The 19749-nt window shown below is 45.0% G+C and overlaps 1 protein-coding gene across 6 annotated transcripts in view; it reads right to left on the bottom strand.

The window, feature by feature from the left end:
• The window catches only part of LOC133499229 (tetratricopeptide repeat protein 28-like), a 207264-nt gene that overhangs the window by 10827 nt on the left and 176688 nt on the right, over positions 1-19749 (bottom strand). For all 6 annotated transcript variants that reach the window (XM_061816985.1, XM_061816986.1, XM_061816987.1 and 3 more), the window contains 6 exons: positions 18333-18856; positions 12766-12875; positions 8236-8365; positions 7945-8163; positions 4826-4982; positions 1175-1315 (listed from right to left, as the gene is read on the bottom strand). In XM_061816985.1, the coding sequence (XP_061672969.1) occupies positions 1175-1315; positions 4826-4982; positions 7945-8163; positions 8236-8365; positions 12766-12875; positions 18333-18856 (1281 nt within the window). The remainder of the gene's footprint in view (positions 1-1174; positions 1316-4825; positions 4983-7944; positions 8164-8235; positions 8366-12765; positions 12876-18332; positions 18857-19749) is intronic.

The raw sequence follows: 19749 nt of genomic DNA, 5'->3' as shown, positions 1-19749 counted from the left end.
GGTTACAAGGGGCCCGGTTGATTCATTTTTCAAAGCCTAAAACACAGTTGACAAAGTGTCTACAATGGATTAAGGCTTGCGGAAGAGCTCACGTACAACTAAATGTGGACAATATCAGCAAACACAAGGCTGTATGTTTGCTCCGTCCAAAATCTTAATTCCGTGCACATATCCTTGCGTGAAATAGTTGAGACCTCTCTCTTGGACAAGTCTGACGCATTTGGCAAAAAACATACCCCAATATTATCTGGAATACGCGATAGAGAATCGACTTCAAACATGTTCTGTCCAATCGCCATTTTGAAAGCTTGTGGGACATGGCTAAGGGGGCGGAGCTTAAGGTCGCGATCGGAAAGGTCCATTATGTCAACAAGCTCTGTTAATCGTAAAACCTTAAGTGGATTGGACACAAGGATACTTCTCCCGTTTTATACATTAATATTCATTTAAAAAACGTTCTCCGAATTATCGGTGATGTAGTCCCACCGAGCGTCAACCAAGATTGTAGCAACGCATGCAGTGCGCATTCAGTTGCTGTCGATCATAACGGCACCTGCCTGTAACACTGGGATCAACAGCACGAGGAGCTTTATATCCCATGGCTTTTTTGAAGCCCGCAAGAATGAATGGATTATTACCGGGAGCCCATTAAAGGGCTTAATGAGCGCCCAAACTCAATTAAAGATGGAATTATCCCCTCATCAAAGAGAAGCTCAATAGAGGACAAGGACGGGGAAATATAACTCAGTCCCACACACATTCGCTCTTGCCCATAATCTAAAGGTGGACATTACCAATCAGCGCCAGGATAAATTAATGCCAAGTAGCAATAAAATTATGCTTTCAACAAGCTACACGGTTTTAAAACAGAGACAGAAGACAAATACCTTGGCACACTGGCACGTGCCGTTGATGCACACATAGACCCAAACCATCAGAACAGACAGATGAGAGAGGCTTTAGAGGCTCGGCTGCACTCAGTCTATTTAATAAGGACATTCACACGTTGCCTCCGCACACACTGAACAATAGAAAAAGACTCCTTTTCACAGATGAAACAGTGAATCCCCCCAACTAAATCGGCTTTGCACTTTTCTTTCGCGGGCTGAACTCTACGGGCTTTCTATCTTACTCTCTCATCTCGTGCCCAAATGCTTTGCAACATTGCCCTTACCTGTTGAAGAGGTTGTTTCTGGACACCATGCGCAAGAAGCCTGTCGGATCCGTGACAGAGTTAAGCTTGTTGTTTAACTCCTCAAATTGTTGGTCCAACAAATCTCCCGCCTCGCTCTCCGTCTCGCTGCTTGAACACCCCCTAAAAAATACAAAATTAAAAAAAATAAAGACATGAGACAGTCCCCGAAATCGCAGCATTGGCACAAGAACTGTACTTCGGTTAAGTAGACGGTATAAAGACACGCATTGTTCTCCGGTGGATAAATGAAGTGGAAATATTCCGACATGCCCAAAATACACACAGTCCAACCCACGCATCGATGGCCTAATTTCACTTGGCTTGGTCCAAAAACCCTGGCAGAGTGTAATCCTTTCATTACAATGCTGATGATGTTGATCCAGCCACTGAGCCAATCTCCCCCAACCCGCCCGCTAGCGCTCCCTTCGCTACGTCCATCAGAAAAAAAAAAAAAAAAAATTCCCATCATCTAACTCGGCAATATAATCTCACTCCTACTAGGGTACCAAAAATAAATAACGTGTCACACGAGATTTTCCCACCTGAGCTCTATATACCGCAAAAGCAGATATTACCTACACATATTCAGAGACCAGCAATCGGTCTCGCAATCAGTTTAGGGTGTATCCTGCTTCCTGCCTGATGACCGCTGGGATTGGCTCCAGCACTCCCGCGACCCACATGAGGATAAGCGGTCAAGAAAATGGATGGCTGGATATTCAGAGGCCCAAACTTTGTCAGTATCGTCGATTCTGGCTTTACAACTGTAATAATGTCGGGATTTCTTTGACACTCACTATGAAAGCGATACATTTAACAGTGCAGTGCTTCTTATTTATTTTGGTTGCATTTTGGTCGTGTAAATTTTGTCTCAACACGCTGAAATATGAGGACAAAATGGCAACATTTTGGAAATAGCTTGCAATGATGACAGCATGACACAAGACGGAGTTGCAACACTGCAAACTTGACAAAAATTCTCGAGTACCGAACATAACAGATAACAGATTCATTGGAATGGATTTGGACGCGGAAGCACGGTGGATCAGCCGGTAAAGCATTGGCCTCACAGTTCTGAGGACCCCGGTTCGATCCGCGCCCCGCCTGTGTGGAGTTTGCATGTTCTCCCCGTGCCTGCGTGGGTTTTCTCCGGGCACTCCGATTTCCTCCCACATCCCAAAAACATGCAACAATAATTGGACACTCTAAATTGGGCCTTTTGTGAGTGTGACTGTTTGTCTCTATGTGCCCTGCGATTGGCCGGCAACCAGTTCAGGGTGTATCCCGCCTCCTGCCGGTTGACAGCTGGGATGGGCTCCGGCACTGCCGCGACCCTCGTGAGGATAAGCGGCAAAAGAAAATGGATGGATGGATAGATTTGGACACTCCTCCCATTAGCTTGTTCACATGTTTTTGAGTTCTCATATTCCAATATATCTGTAAGAGTATCTAATATATTAATAGAATCATAGCACCGGACTACTGTATTGGTTAATGTCGTCGTTGCAAATTGATCTAATTGCTTGAGGACTCTGCATCATTTTGCACAATTGACAAAAAAACCCAAAAAAACAACAAAAATGGTCCCAACGTTACCACATTATTGGTAACCTTCTATTACTTTTTATGTCAACTCTGTCAACTGACTATCTGTTGTCGTACTAGAGCGGCTCCAACTACCGGAGACAAATTCCTCGTGTGTTTTTATCATACTTGGCAAATCAAGATGATTCTGATTCTAATCAGTAACATCCCCTCCCTGCTTTTGCACACATCCTCTCAATTCTTCTCCATCCCATTCATCATCTGCTTTCGCCGAGACCAGGGTGCTGCTTATCTTTCGCTCCACAATGGAGGATGAATGGGCTGGTAAGTGTTGCCATATTGTGCCCATTCAAGCGCAATGTTGCGAGCGCGGCTTCCCATTGGAGGGCTAAATGAGCTGGTAATGGGGCCGGAGGTCGCCAGTCTGCTCCCGGGTGGGGAGGCGGGCCACCTGGTCAGCGCAGTTCAAACAGCAATTTGAGCAAATGTGGAATAAAGTCAAAAGCAGTGCAGACCCGCCGATGTCAAAAGGTTAAAATTACACTCTGGATTATTTACCCCGCCACATTTGCCATCTCCCTGCATTGATTTTGCCGCTGATGCATCTTCTCCTCATTTTGGGATTGATTCTCCATTTTAAATGTCTTAGTGTCTTAAGGGCCGTCATTCCGCTGCTATGGAATGACGGTTCTGCACCAAAGGAAGGAGTGGAGACTTGTGATCACCGGTGTCAAACTCAAAGCCCAGGGGCCAGATCCGGCCCACCACGTGATCTTATGTGGCCCACGAAGGCAAGTCTTGTGTGTGAACTTCCATGATTCATGTGAAAATCTGGACCAAAATTCTAATTATCAAATATCATCAATGATAACGTTGAGAGATAAGCATTTTTTTTGGTTACCAAACATGAAGTATACAGTAATGCCTCAGTTCTCGAACATCCCCGTTTGTGAATGAAAATTGAGATTTTTTTTTTTTGCTTCTGTTTTCGAATGAAAATCGGTACTCGAACGCCCCCAGAAAACCCGGAAATAACATATTGCGCATGGCCAGACCAGCTGACCCACGACACGCTTTGTTGTGAATTCCCACGCTGCCAAAAAAACCTGGAAATAAGATCATGCACGTGGCGCAAGCAGCTGACCCGCCCATGAGCGTTTTGTTATTGTCTATTCGAACGCCCCCCCCCCAAAAAAAAAACCCGGCAATAACATTGCGTACGGCGCAAGCAGTTGAAACACCCACGATACGTTTTGTTATTGTCTATTCAAAGGCCCTCCGAAAAACTCGGAAATAACATTGCACACGGTGCAAGCCGTTGACCAACCCACGACGCGTTTTGTTATTGTCAATTCGAACGCCCACCCCCCAAAAAACGGAAATGACAGAACGAGCGTGGCGCAACCAGCGCACTTTTATTATTCTGTATAACGCAGCCTCTGTACACAGACGTGTCCCGGTAGTGACTGTTGTTTTTCTTCTTACCGAGGACTCCCGTGTTAACCCCCAATCATGGCTTCAAAGAAGGCAAGTTGCATGTTTAAATTTACTCAGCACTTTTGTTAATAAAAAAAAAAAAAAGTTTACAAAGCTGGGGGCCAAGTCACTACAGATACGGCAATGCACTCCCAGTATTCTACTACTAAAGCATACATTTTGAGCAAAAAATAAATATATTTTATCATATAAAGTATTTAAACTATACATGTATTTCTACTATGCAGTTCATTATCAAGAAAAGCTAATAAAATGCTTTAAAAAGCCCAATTTTTTAGGCTTGGAACGCATTATTTCTATTTCCATTCATTGTAATGGGAAACATCGATTCAGTTTTCAAACAAATTACTTCTCGAACCATTTTCTGGAACGGATTGTGGTTGAGAACCGAGGCATCACTGTAGTTTAAAAAAACATTACCCTTGATTTCGGGTTCTTAAACTAGTTGATATATTTTGTGTAAATATGGTGAACCGATTAAAGATTTTTATGGTTTCACACTCATAACGGCCCTCTGAGGGAAACAATAACTACAATGCGGACCGCGACAGAAATGAGTTTCACACCCTTGCTTGAAATGAAGCTCACCTGCTGTAATACGATTCGACCCCCAGGGCCTCTCGTGCGCTGGCTATGTGCTGCTCCAGCGACAAGGCACCGACCAAGCCTCCGCCGCCCTCCTGGAAGTCCGACCCTACTTCCGATATCCCCTCACCCAAATACACCTCGTGGAACTTCAGGATGCCTGTGCAGACAAAGAGCGGATCCAAATGAATACCATTTTCACCGGAGGTAAACGGACACTTTTAACCTTCACAGGGAATAAACGAAATGAGCAAATTAAGTGGACGCCACCTTACTACTGTGGTCACCCAACGTTTTTGGATATGAAATTTATGTCCGCCCTGCCCAACCCAAACTACATGAGGACCTTTGAATGACACTAAAAAAAGCAGCATACTTCTTCATGTTGACATTTTGACAAGAGCCGTGATTTATGATAGCGCCACAATTTGTAAAGGGCATTTGAGGGGCAATCGCAGAGTTTCGGAAATGTACTTAAAACACCTCCTGTGAGGACTTTGAATCATCAATTAGTCAACCAGTACATTGATTGGTGTGAAAAATTAAAAACAACTCTAATCCAATCCTCGTCATTTCTGGAATATTCAATGCCAAGGGCCATTACTACGAAAATAAATAAATTCAACATTCAACCCCCAAATATTTTTTTTCCCCCTCATCACAAAAAGGAAGACTGAATCTGAGGAAGACGGGATGTGCAGTCGTGCATCTGCGGAGCAAAATGAATAAATAAAACACGTTCCTTTCAATAAAATATAAGTGTAAGCTGTCTTCGCCATCTGTTATAGACGACGAGAGCTCTGCTGGCTTTTGAGGAGTAATGTAGGTTGGAGCTGGAGTAGCGGCCGTATTACGTCAATGCAAACATTTGAGTCCATTGAGCTGGGCGTGGGTTTTGTTTCGTGTGACATGGGTGGACATCCACCCATGTTTACTCCGACTACGAAGCCATTTATGTTATTGAGCAACATTTTGTAGCCCTTTTTAGTGCGTGCAGCCACTTGATAGCGCGCCATGTTTGTGTACCAGCTGGATCCCAAAGAATGCCAGGAAGTGACAGACAGGCGATTAACGACTTCCCTCTTAGCTCGTGGCAATACGAAGAGCTTTGATGATCTCCATTGTCCCCTCAAGTGTCGCCATCGCCTTTATCAATAACGCTGGGGTGTCGAGTTCATCTGATTGCCTGTGAGCTGGATTGGATCAAACATTCAAGCTTGGTGGCACGGGACAAGGGTCGTGGCTTTTATTTTCCCTTTTTGCAAAAACAGATCAGCAGCAAAAGAGCTCAATACGGCAATCGTGTGTTAATCACGGTCAAAGAAATACGTCTCCGCTTGAGACGCCGGAAATCCACAACTCATAAAAGATCGGCCATCTAAATGCCATTGCCTGCATTGGCGTGACCCTTTCGTCGACAAGCTGAGAACGCACTGCGTAAAGAGTGCTCAAAAACCAAAAGAAAATCGGAAAATCAGGGCGAGGAAAAAACTAGAAAGAGTTGAAAATAGATTCTGTGCTCAACAGAGATGAGTTTAGCTTTTGTCAGATGGGAAGACACTCGGTGCCAGTGTGGTTTGGCTCTGTTGCTAACAATTAGTACGGTTCACGGGCAGAAGCCCTGCGGGGCGGCGAGGCAACTCCCGACCGTGAAGTGGCAGGTGGTTGCTGCAGCATGGTGTGAAAAGCCGCCTCCAAGAGCCCACAGCTCCAGATAACACAGACATTAATTCAAAGTTGAGTTTCTGCATAAAATCCACCTGCACCTGATGTCTGCATTTTGTGAATACATTTGACCCTGTATGTAACCCGGTTAAAAACTGGTACAGGTAAAATTTCAGTATAATGGAGTAGCAATTAGGTTATAGGTTATCTTTATGCAATGTGGTGGAATATCTGTTAAACTGTGTGTGCTGACTTTATTCTCTTTTGGAGGGATTTGTATTTAAATGTGTTTGATTCATTTGTGAAAAGAAAATTTGTTTGTCATTTTATTGTTGCAACCATTGTTTAAGAAGGACTGGATGTGACGTGTTGAGGAGATGGGGAAAAAGAGAGAGATAAAAGGCTAGAAGGAGTGCAAGGTACGAGTGATTGTTGGAGGGCAACGAAAGGACAAAGAAAGTGAACGGTGAATATTTATCAAAAGTTGAGCGACGTGTTCGACAAGGACTGTTGAAAGTTCAACTGGGATAGTGTGTCGTTTGAGTGGATTACTCAAATCATGCCGTAAGGTGGTGGAGTTAGCAGTTACCACAGGGGCTAAGTGCATGCATGGGACTTGGGTTGGGCGCTAGCAACCAGCTAACGCTAGCTAGCTAGGCCTGTGTGTTGGACCACGAAGGAGAGGACAAGGGCGCTAGTGTCGAGCTAACGCGACTAGCGAGGCTGTGTTTGGACTTCAAGGAAGAAAAAGGGACGAGGACCGTGAGGACGCTGGACAGAGGAAAAACCACCTTCACCTTTCTTCACTCCTGCCTTGGGAAGCACCGCAGTGACATTGGGGTTTGAATTTTGTTTGCTTGCCGGCTATATTCATATTTGTTTGAGCCCTTAGCATGTATGCATTGTGTACCTATTAAATTGACTTTGTTTATTTGACTGTTGTGTATACATGTTTGATTTTTCCATCCTTTATTTTATTAAATGTTCACACTTTTTGTTACGTAACCAGGTTTATTTTTATCTGCAAGACAGGTAAAATAGTGGTGAGTTTTTTTGGTACCTTGATTATTTAAATTAGGATAATATTAACTATATTATAATATTATAATTATAATATTAACTAATATATATTATATTAGATAATATTAACTTAAGGGGAAACATTATTTCAGAGACTTTTGATAGAGAATTACATGCCCAAGTAAAGAGTAAAATTGTAATAGACATTTAGAGTAATTAACATTGAGCTCATTATTAGTTTCGTACTTTGGAGTAAGAAAAGAACTCAGGTGGCTACCTCGTCAAAGTATTTTATACTAGAGAGGCGCTACATGTATTAAATGGTATTAAAGATACCTTATTGATTATTTACAGTATTGATACAAAAATAAAGTAGCCTTGAAAAAAATAATAATAATTAACAAATGTTGGAGTAAACATATTCCAAGCCTTCTTACCTGCTCCTGGTGCTAGTAGCCAGCTGTACAGGTAACCAGCAGCCATGGAAAAATAAAGTACCAAGGCCCTCTGGCTATTGACGGTGTCCAAAATGTGCTCCACCGTTACTGGGGTGTAGGGGTCCGAGTCCTGCTGGCCCGTCTGCCTTTCAACCAAAAGGTCTGCGAAAGCTCGCGTACGTCCTCGCTCCGCCACCGCCAGAGCCTCGTCGTGGTGACCTGCGGTGCGCAGACGTCTGTGCTGTACGCCGAAAGCGTAGACCGGAATTTGGAGCTAGCACGGAAACATACCTAGGCTGACGAGGACCCTTTGGAGAGCCTGGTAGCAAGACGTTTGCAGGTCGAACAGGGAAAGCTTGTAGTCTGTGCTGTGCTGTGCTTCGTGTCTGATGGTCTCGAACAGTGCAGAGGCCCGGTAAAGCTGCAAAATCACATTCATCCAGACATTATTGACTTCTTTAAAACTTAGGCCATGATATCACATTCCCTAAAACTGGCTTAAGTCACTGAGGGTATTTGATCTTGATGCTATGTAATCTACACAAGTTTTGATCCCGTTGCAGGACGCATTCCTTATCCACGGTACAATTAATGTACTTTCAAGGGCTATTTTAAACTGTACATTATGATACAAATATGAGAAGACCAAAGATCATGATGTATCAGGCACTTTCAACACATCCTTTGATAGGAACCTTGAAATTTGGAAGGTGTGAGTTCGTCACTGGTTGTCAGTAGCGCGCGCTTGGAAAAGTTAATGTTACGAAGAAAATGGTCCTCAGATGCGCTTGGGGAATGTGCAATTCTGATGAACGATATCCTGCTAGGTTACAAGGGGCCCGCTTGATTCATTTTCCAAAGCCTAAAACACAATTGACGAAGTGTCTACGATGGATTAAGGCTCACGGAAGAGCGCACGTACAACTAAATGTGGACAATATCAACAAACACAAGGCTCTATGTTTGAATGTAAATGAGGGAGAAGTATCTTCTCTGAGTTTGATTTCATTATTATCAGTGCTTTATACATTGCAGGGGAACAATTTTCATTTTGTTAGTGTATCACTGACCTGCTGAATGAAGTGTGTCACGTTTTATGCCGAAGAGTCGGGTTAGTGAGACGTGAATGCGCCATGTCATGCAAGAGAAATGTCTAGTTGCCTTTTTGTGTCACATCGGACTTTTAAGATAGAGCATTGAGTTCGATTACGAGCCAAGTCAAATCAATACACCCACTCACTTAAAAAGACTACAATGATATTACTCGTGATCTTTACAAGTAAAAAATACTCACCCCGCTTTACATGCGCAGTATGATGACACAATTTTATCCTGTTGAATTTCAATATGAAGTTTGTGAGGCGTCAAACGTTTTTGCATCGATCGCCAATGTTTCGGTGTAACTCTCACATTGCGTCCTGCTCCGTCCAAAATCTTAATTCCGTGTACATATCCATGCGTGAAATAGTTGAGACCTCTCTGTAGAACTCTCTAGGACATGTCCGATGCATTTGGCAAAAAACATACCCCGATATTATCTGGAATGTGCGATAGAGGATCCAGTTCAAACTTGTTCCGTTCAGTCGCCATTTTGGAAGATTGTGGGGCATGGCAACTGTAGCTAAGAGTGGGCGATGCTGAAGATCGCCTGTTGGAAAGGTTCATTGGTCGATAAACTAAAACGCAACTCAAGTGAACATCTCTTCAGTTCTTATTTGAATGAACATGGAAAAGGCCAAACTATTATCCAGGCATCTTTGGGTTGCAGAATTCACAGAGCGCTCGCCACCCCTGTGATCACTGGATGATTTGATTCCGTGTCAAATGTTTTATTTAGAAATGATGGTGGGAATCCACGGCAGTCGAGAGTGTTGCACTTTTCCCAAACAGAACTGGCTAGGAGTACTCATTCATTGAAGCCTTGATTGATTTCCTATTCCTACGCCAACGGTCATGCTGTCGGATGACAGAAAGCGCTCCAGAGCCGCTCTCCACCACAAAGGCTAAAACGCGTTGCTTGATCACAGTCACACGAGACAAACAGCTGCAGTAAATAAAGGGTTGCAGCTCAAGGTGAAATGATTTGGATCAACGCAGTGGTTTTAATGAGAAAGAACAGGAGACAGAGAGCGAGAAAGAAAAAATGCCTCTTATTAGCGCACATGCATAGGCTGTAGCTCATGTGGAATATCCCAAGGTCACGCGGCAAAGTCTGTCAGAGGGAGCGGAGGGCGGCAATCAGTCGAGCGTCTTTCAGCTCTGCGGCGTCATTGCTAGCAGAAGCCGGGAATCCCCGGGCGATTCCGCCGATAGGGCTGCGGGCTGATTACTGCAGTGCCAGTTCCATTCCTCAGAGTTTGGAGACAGCGCTCGAAAAGCCAAAGTCATTTCTCAAAGCGTCTTGGCAGGGTGACGGTCCCAGATGTGTTGTGTTGTTGTGTTGTGTTGTGCGCGTCCACGGTGACCTGGCCGGCTGCCGCCCACGCAAAAGGGACGTCACGCCGATTGAGAATGTCACCGACTCCCAACGTGGCTTTCATCTGACATGTCAAGTAAATGTCAGCGTCATAGCGAATCAGGGATGCACACGCTCTTCTGCTCATTTCTGTAAAATACATCCTCCTCCCCTCGGGGAGCGTCCCTCTAGGACAAATTACATCAACGGGAAACAAAATGTTTCATCTGCGGAAGGGCATTGAAATTCAAGCAACTATCAATTTATTGATTTTTATTCCGCTTGTAACATATGGACGGAGCATTGTTGTACTGATTAAAATTGACTCGGGTCAATCCGTGGGTTCACCGTGAACATCGGGTCCGTAACAAATGATTTTACATCGAGAGCGGCTGAAGAATGTCAGGTCAGGTCAAGCCCTTTTCGCTCTCCACACATGCTTTATGAATATCAATTCTAAGTCCGGGTCATCGGATTTACTGAGGGTGTCGAGATCACAAATGAACTGAATCTTGATTAGAGAACAATTTATTCTTGGATGTATTATAATTGGTGCGATATATACAGTACAGCAGAATTGATTGCGCGCAACCGCTTTGATCAACATCCTTTTGAGGCTAAGACAGAGCTGTTCCAAATTTAAACCAAGGAGCAAATTTAGCTGACCATGAAAATCCGATACTTGCGCCACGTAATTGGAAAAAAAAACAAAACACGGCAGATCTCTTGCGTTAAGATGGACTTTGGAAATGTAATAATACAGCGACTCCTTGTTTCCATGGTTTCAGTCCATTATCAGATTTCTGCATCAACTAATACTTAACCTTGAATAATATTAAAATACAACGTATGGATTTGACCCCAAGGATATTGTGTTGACGTTTCCCTGCACTGTACACGTTCAAGCTGTTACTTGGTATCTGGGTTACTTTGTTTTCCAGGAAATTCCAACTGGTTGTAGCGGTTGTGGCAAACATTTGTGGATGGCTCTGCTTGACTTTCAGTTTTCTCTCAGCTTCAAAAATGGCTTACTTTGCATAGACAGTGCTCGGGGTTTCAAGATGGTAAAAACAAACAAACAAACAAATAAATAAATAAATAGATAAATAAATAAAACACATTCACAGACAAAAGCAAAAAAAAAAAAAAAAAATCTGAAACTGAGCACAGTTTAACAATTTAAAACACCAATGTTGCTTGCGCTCTTGTCTGTCTTTTCCTTTCTTTCTTTCTTTCTTTCATTGGTGCCAAATATTTTCAGTCAAAGGCAAAAATAATGGAAGTGGTCCCCACGTCCACTACGTTTGAAAAAGAAAACGTACAATTTAGTAATACTTGTGTAATACATCATATTAATGGATATATGAATATATATGATACATGAATGAATATGTGGATTCTGTGAAGAGAAGTCCGCCTCACACCCAGAATCAAATGTGGGTTAAGTGCCTTGCTTTGAGGCACAAGAGTGGTGCTCAGAAAGATAACAAGACTTCGTTTTTTAACATCCATTGCAGGCTAACTGAATAAGCTAATACTACTCTTGTTACTTTAAGACATAGAAAAGAACATTATGTAGCTTCAGAAAAATATCTCACTTTTGATCTGATTAGTTGGCAAAAAGACGTCATATCACGTTGCAGCTGCTTGTCAGATAAACATACTCGGGCACAGCGTTGGATTGACGACACTGGTGAAAAACCGTGTGCAAGGGAATCTGTTGCTAGGATAATATTTGCTTTGATTGAATAAAAATTCCTCAGTATGACTCAAGACCACTACCTTGCTTTGCTCTTCGACAAAATTGAAAACAGCCACAGTGCAGGATGGGGAACATCTACTGGGGACACGTCGATGTGCATATTTTTGAATATTGTGATAAAAAAAAAAAAAAAGTTTGGAGTTGACAGATTTTGAAAATGATAGCAGCGCAATGACATCCCAATAGACACACGTGGAAAAAAAATAAAATGAAACTGGCGTGTAAACAGACTGCAGCAAGTGATGGGAGGCGGGCGGCGGGTGGAACACAGGAGTGTGTGTGATGTGGAGGTATGGGACTGCAACAACACACCACACACAGACAGAGAAGAAGTCTTCACACCCGGGTCTCGTGAGATGCCAGCGTTTACCAACCCAACACTCTCCACAGCATATTGCCATTAGACATCTGTGAAGTAGCCAAAGTTTTTCCTCAACTTCTCTCTCCCGTTTGGATTCCTAACCCACCAGCAGGGGATTACTGACCGCTCGCATTTCCAAATTCTAATTTGGATATCTTTAACCCCGTCTCGTTCGCAACTTTGGCCAGGTGTGACAGATCCACGCTATATTCGATAATCATCATGCTAAGGAAATTCATTTACCTGATGTTGAGCCTCCTCCAGATTCCCACTGGCCCACAGAGACAGCCCCAGACGATGGCGGATCTTCGCCTCCTCCTCGCGCCGGGCCAACTGCTCCGCCAGCCGCAAGCCTGCCAGAAAGGGGAGGAAACGTGAGCGGACCGGCGTCGCAGGAGGCAAATCCAGAACAGACGGACTCGTTCGGAGGAACAGATGTAAGAGTGGCGTGGCGCTGATGTTCTGCCCGTGAACAGGTTTAAATATTTGGCCTCGGTTTCAGCTGCAGCTCACGCTTGGACGAGCGCTTCCAAAGACACGCTGCCGCATAGAGGGGACGCTGTTGGCCAATCAATGCTGAGGATCAAGTGACTAAGCAAACACAAACACTCACCTAATGCTTGAACGACAGGGCAAGATCAAGTCGACAAACGTTTACAAAACATTGCTATTTAATAACAAACCTTAAAGGTAGCGTGTGCTGTACTTTCTGGAGTCGAAAATCATTCAAATTATCTTTTGAAAACTTCCCCCTCTGCGACCCCATCCAATAGGAATCATGAATTTTTTAAAACTGACTAAAATGGGGCCGTATTCAAATATTGCTTGCTGGTTGTTTCTATTGTCCCTTGAAGCAAAGTGTCCCACTTTTTGATTAGTGTAAATGGTTTAAAAATAACCGAAGACTAAAGCCTCGTAGAGACAAAAGCTTTTTCCACTCCTAGATGATTTTTTTTTTTATCTGCTAACATAAAAATGAATACTATCGATCCATCCATTTTCTTAGCCGCTTATCCTCACAAGGGTCGCTGAGAGTGCTGGAGCCTATCTCAGCTGTCAACGGGCCCACGGGCCAGAAATGGCACAAAAGGCCGATTGACAGATGAAGTAAATATCGTTTGCCCTCAAATGCTAACTGTTCCACACAGAAGATCGCGCCACATCAACCATTTTGCAAACCTACGGCACCTATGAACTCAACCTGAGTTGTTTGCCACTCGTTCTAAATGAAAACTAGATGATTGTTTCTTTTCTTTTCAAATGAACGCTGTGGCCCGTCTTCATTACAGTCCAAATCCTTTAAACCAAACCCCAACAGGCGCATCAGAACTGACAAGGAGCTCATTTAATGGCCACCTTCCTAAAATGGTTTCGAAAGCCCCTTTTGAAGAAATGAATCAAAGTGCCACGTGCTTGTTTTTATTGCGTTAAACCATCCATCGATCCATTTTCTTAGCCGCTCATCCACACTAGGGTCGCGGGGAGCGCTGGAGCCTATCCCAGGTGTCAACGGGCAGGAGTCAGGAGACACCCTGAACTGGTTGCCACCCAATCACAAGGCACATCGAGACAAACAACCACACTCACAATCTTACCTAGGGGCAATTTAGAGTGTCCAATTAATGTTGCATATTTTTGGGATGTGGGAGGAAACCGGAGTGCCTGGAGAAAACCCATGCAGCCACGGAGAGAACATGCAAACCACACAAACAGGTCTGGGATTTAATCCGGGACCTCAGAACTGTGAGGCCAACTTCTTACCCGCTGAAGATGAAAACTATCAATCCATCCATCCATTTTCTTTACCGCTTATCCTCACGAGGGTCGCAGGGAGTGCTGGAGCCTATCCCAGCTGTCAACGGGCAGAACTGTGAGGTCAACACTTTACCAGGTGTTCCACCGTGCCGCCGAAGATGAATACTATTTGGACATTTTTTTTTTGCCATATTATGCTGCTACTGCAAAGTTAAACGAACCCTAATCCTCATAATTTGATACTACCATTCATTCATAGAACTTGAAAGAGTCAACCTAAAGAGAGACACATAATTTGTGAAGCAGTATATGAATCTTAGATTTAATGATTCAAAGCAGTTTATGAGGTCTTAATAAATCCTTGAACTTTGTGATGATTTTTTAACTCCTTGAAACGGACACCCTTATTGTAAAGTGGAACTGTCTGTGATACGCGATGAGGGCCTATAAAGCTCGGGCCTCTCTCGCTCGGTCTACATGTAAATGCGAGTCTGCGAGGTGACAATGCGGAATAATTCGCTGTGACAGATCACCTGCAAGTCCGCATATTGGCTTTCACTTCCAGTCCCGCAAGCCCTCATGCGTACGTCTCATCTTTGCGTGCGTCCTTAGCCTTCGCCTCCCAACTAGGCAGTATAAAACGCTGCCCAAATGAGAAAAATGACGGGAGGTGGGAGGGGTGCTAGAAGAAATAAAAAAAAAAAAAGACCCCTTGCTGCCCTGCAAGTCAGCCACAAAGTGTTAAATGTATGGCAAACATGCAATAGCGCAACAAATTAATGCCACTTGAATGCACGGCCAAGTGTATTTCCCGGGCTTGCTTGTGTGACGGCTGAGTCCGGACATGCAGAAAATGGGCCAAGCCACGCTCGCCTTACTGCGTTTTCCCGGCTATTCTGGAAAAGGGTCTGTGGCCGGTGAAGATAAGCCAAGAAAGGAGAGCGCAGGACCTGAACCTCACCAACGCAGCACGCAACCGCAGACTGCGCCGCTCCTCCACGGCCACGCCGCTCTTTGAAGCCAGATACAGTCCACTAACCAGCAATCCTCCACTCCCACCCCCCTTATCTTGGCACACACCCTCCCTCTCCTTCTTTCCCCCATATGCGTCGGCCGTGCTCTTCTTTCCCTCCACCGCCGCGACTCATTTTCTCATCCCCGTGCCTTCCCTCTACCTGTTTCATCTCCGCCGTGGCGGCGGCGCTCACAGGGCCTCGGCACTGTTTAGGGCTCATTAGGCGCTGGAACAACAGAAAGGAAACAGATCTAAATTATCCTCTTCATTCTCTGACAGCCTCACCCCTCATTCATCCCAACTGTGGCGCTGAGCCTTTCATCTGCCAAGACGTGCACACACACGCACATAAAGCTCTCCTTCTCTGAGCTGCCCTGTTAAAGTTTTTCTTTCTTTTTTTTCCTTTTTAAATCATCAAGGCGGAATGTCAACCAGCCCCATGTTTTCTTTATTCTCCACTTGACGGGGAAATAATACATGTGAATGATGACTCATGGCCATCTCCGATTGGGCCGTGCGCCCGCCTGACATCTTCTTTCTTTTCTCTTCCGCTGCGTGACTTCCCTCTGTTCTCCTTCTGCGTATCACTCAGTGTCTGTCACTGTCACCGAGGGTGCCTTCGGTGTGCCCCGCAGGCGCAGTCGCGCGACGGCGGCTGACACCGAGATGCGGCTGTGGCTGGCTACCCCCGTTGAGAAACTGCGCAAACACGTTAAACACGGTTTGACACAACCGTGAGAGAGAAAGCTCCGCCGTCCCCAAGTACCGCACACCTCCTCCACCTTTTGATACATCTTTTCTAAGCAAATAGCGCCTTTCCCGTGCGTGGAGAAAAGGCCGCTGGATCTCGTGCATGCAACACAAATGTATGACGGTTCAGTCAGGAGCCTTTGGAGCGCCGAGGTAGAAATTAACACAACTTTTAAAATGTAAAACCGCTGCTTGCGTAGGAAAATAATTTAGAATTCATCCTCGAATATTATCAATTATTCCTGCACTGTACATACAGTTACACAGCAGCAGCGGCGGTTATTAATTGGGTTCACTCATGCACCAGTTGTCTTTAAAAGTAACGTGCTATAATTATTTGGTGTTCTATTAATGAACCAAAGAGAATTTGTGGCACGGCCATTAGTCGCTTCAGTGATGGTAATAACACTTAATTGTTGAGACTTTGCATCCTCGTACAAAAACTTTTTTCCATTTTTTTCTCTGTCGCTTTATTGTATGTGGACTATGTTATTGGTAGTCATGGAGCCTCACTTATCAAGCTCTTATCCTCACGAGAGTCACGGGGAGACAGACAACAGTCGCACTCACCATCACACCGATGGGGGCAATTTAGAGTGTCCAACTTATGTTGCATGTTTTTGGAATGTGGGAGGAAACCGGAGTTCCCGGAGGAAACCCACGCAGGCACGGGGGGAACACGCAAACTCCACACAGGCGGGTACGGGATTGAATACGGGACCTCAGAACTGTGAGGCCAACGCTTTACCAGCTGAGCCACTGTGCCGCCCTGAACTCAAACCAGACATGCCTCTCACATGTCTGGTTTGACTTAATATCAAATCTTGATCATTGAATCTATCTATTGATTTTGCATTTGGTGTGCAATTTTATGTTCATGTTTTTTTCTGTCCTTTTTAGAATAGACTTGTGTCCTGTGCAACGAGCAAATAACAGACATTACACCACTGCTTTTTGTTTTGCATCATCACTGTTTCATATGTTGCATTTTGATTGCAATTAGAGACGTAAAAGTGTTTTTTATGGGTTTCCATCTGGATGACTCCCTCCATTTGTAACATTAGGTCAGGAACATTCGTACCGATGATGGATGACATCAGCGTGACCCTTCGACTGCCCCCCCCGAGTGTTTTCCAACCAGGCCTAATTAGTACGTCTTCCATTGACATGACTGATCTGCAACATCGCAAAACAGCGAGTGAATATCACACAAACTGACTTGGGAGGTTACATGGTGCCACAGTGCTTGCTCTACTTCAAATCTTTCCTTCCAATTGATCTTTTTTTGGAAACAAACAAAAGTATACTGTAGGGTGAAGCTTGAAACTAGCAGGAGGAGTAGGCTAAAAACACACACATGCAGGCACGTACACACACACGTAAACCCCAGACTTTTCGGCGTGGGCAGAAATAATTGGCTATCAAGTGTCGTGAAGGCAGAGTTGGTTTTCAAACCCGACTGAGGAACAACATGAGGACAGCGCAGGGGACAAGAGGAGGACAGAATGGAGACAGGACGGGCCGTCGCCTTTGTTTTCACTAACGTTGAATGAGCTGCGTCTGCAGAGGCTGGTTGCTGTTCCTTAGACGCAGATAATCTAAATAATGTCGATGGAGGGCGGATAGTGGAGATGGATTTTGGTTTCCCTGCATTGACTCCCCGCAGGGTGAGCTATGACTCACCCTCGCACTGGCGCTGCAATTTTCCCGGATTCAAACCGGGATTGGGCCATAAAACAGCGGGTGTGCCCGAGCAAGGGGTCTGTTAATAGTCACGTGCAAAGCTGGCCGAGTGGATATTTAGCACACATAAATAGGTGACGACAACCTATCACCTCCGCACTCGCTGGGATCATCAATTTTTGAGAGGCCGAGATGGGGGTTTTCTTTTCATTATAATCTGACACGTGAAATGTGCCACTGTGCGAAAAGACCTTTTGGCAACTCGCTGCGGAGGACTCTCTGCGGAAAGTAGATACAGAGGAAGGTAGAACAGCCGGCAGTAAACAGGAAAAAGCCTTTGGCGCGTATCCACGCAGGTTTGCGCAGACACGTATACACCGAGCGAGACAAGCGAAGATGCCGAAAACGCACACCCTGAATCCCCAGAGCACAAACACACATACGGAGCCGCAAAAAAAAATGTGCATATCCTAATAAAAAATGTAGCAACGGCTTAGCAGCAAATAGGCGGTGCATTTCATATTCATGAATTCACAAACTCTAAGCCTATCAGCTCAGGCAACAAAGGCAACGCTCATTGCCGTTCTCGCTGCCTCACTCCACTCACCTTCCTGCAGGTACATGACAGCTTGCGAATAGTTCTGCAGCGCGTGGTGTGTCCGCCCCAGGCTGCCGTAGGCTAGCGTCTTGGCAGCCAAGTCATTAGTCTGAGCTGCCACGCTGAGGTGCTGCTCTTGGAACACAACGGCCCTCTCGTAGTTTCCCAGAGACTCGTAGGTAAGGCCCAGGTTCCCGTAGGCACGAGCCTGGCGGGCGGGGCTTCCGGCTTCCTCCGCGATCTCGAGGTCGCTCTGGTGGCATCGCAGCGCTGTCTCATACTCTCCCATCGTTTGGTAAACAGCGCCCAGACCGCAGCTGGCGTCGCCCTCCAGAAGTCGATCCTGGGTGTCGCGGGCGATGACCAACTGGCGCTCCAGACAAGAGATGGCCTGCTCGTAGTTGCCTAACTGGCTGTGGAGGGCGCCCAGTTCGCCGTAGGCCTGAGCCTTGACGCCGCACTCGCCCAGCTCGTGAGCCACCACCAGCCGCTTCTCGAAGCACACCAGCGACTGCTGCAGGTTTCCCGTGGCCCTGACCGCAGAAACAGAACGTTGTCAGAAAGAGCAGCGCCCGCAAAACACAAACTACGATAACAAATGTGTTACATAATATAAAATGCTGTGCACTCAGGTGTCCAAAATGAAAGCGTGGCTTACATTTCAGGAGAAACTTATTTTTGAGTCTGTACATGAAATTCAGACTTTGAACGTGAGATGGCTCGTTCTTTGAAAGAAGCCTGTCCCCCCCTGTACAAGGGTATATTTTTCCCCCGTCGCAATCTTTAACTGTCTTTCATAAACATCAAACATTTAGCTCTCTTAGAGTCTCAGGGGAAACTGAGCAATTGCTGAATGCCGGTTCAAAGGCTGCGGGTAGGTGTGAGAACGAAATGAATGTTGCGTGACAACAAAAAGTACTTGACTGAAAAGTGCCAGAAGATGAGGAGGGCTTTGCGAGTGACGACTTTTAATTCCCTTCTGAACTTGTGCGAGTCTAATACCGCCACGTGTGATTGCAATGACGCTGACAATGCGCAAAAAGAAAAGAATCCGGCAGAGCAGAGCCTTTTTGCAAATATATTCTCATTGTAAGGCTCAATGCTTGATAGCATTTCTTTGAAGAAAAACGCAAAGGTTCTCAGAGGACTCTTTGAAATCAGTGAGCTTCCGTCTGTTTCTGACATCCGTGTGTCAAAACATCTTAACTTGCGGATAAGATCCGCGCCGCTCATGCTGCTTGGGACAGCTCGCACTCGTCGAGCACGGCAGCTTTGCCAAGTGCGATCTCGACACAAAATAACACGCAAAGAATGATTATGATGACTAGTATCCAGTAAATACAATTATCTGCATGATGCAACACTCAAAGTTACGGTTGTCCATTCATTTATTTATCCGTTTGAAGTTTGGATTGTACTGCATTGC

This window comes from Syngnathoides biaculeatus, chromosome 4 (genome assembly GCF_019802595.1).
Source record: "Syngnathoides biaculeatus isolate LvHL_M chromosome 4, ASM1980259v1, whole genome shotgun sequence".
NCBI lineage: Eukaryota > Metazoa > Chordata > Actinopteri > Syngnathiformes > Syngnathidae > Syngnathoides > Syngnathoides biaculeatus.
Note: the sequence above shows the minus strand (reverse complement) of the source record. Positions and strands in the feature narration are given on the sequence as shown.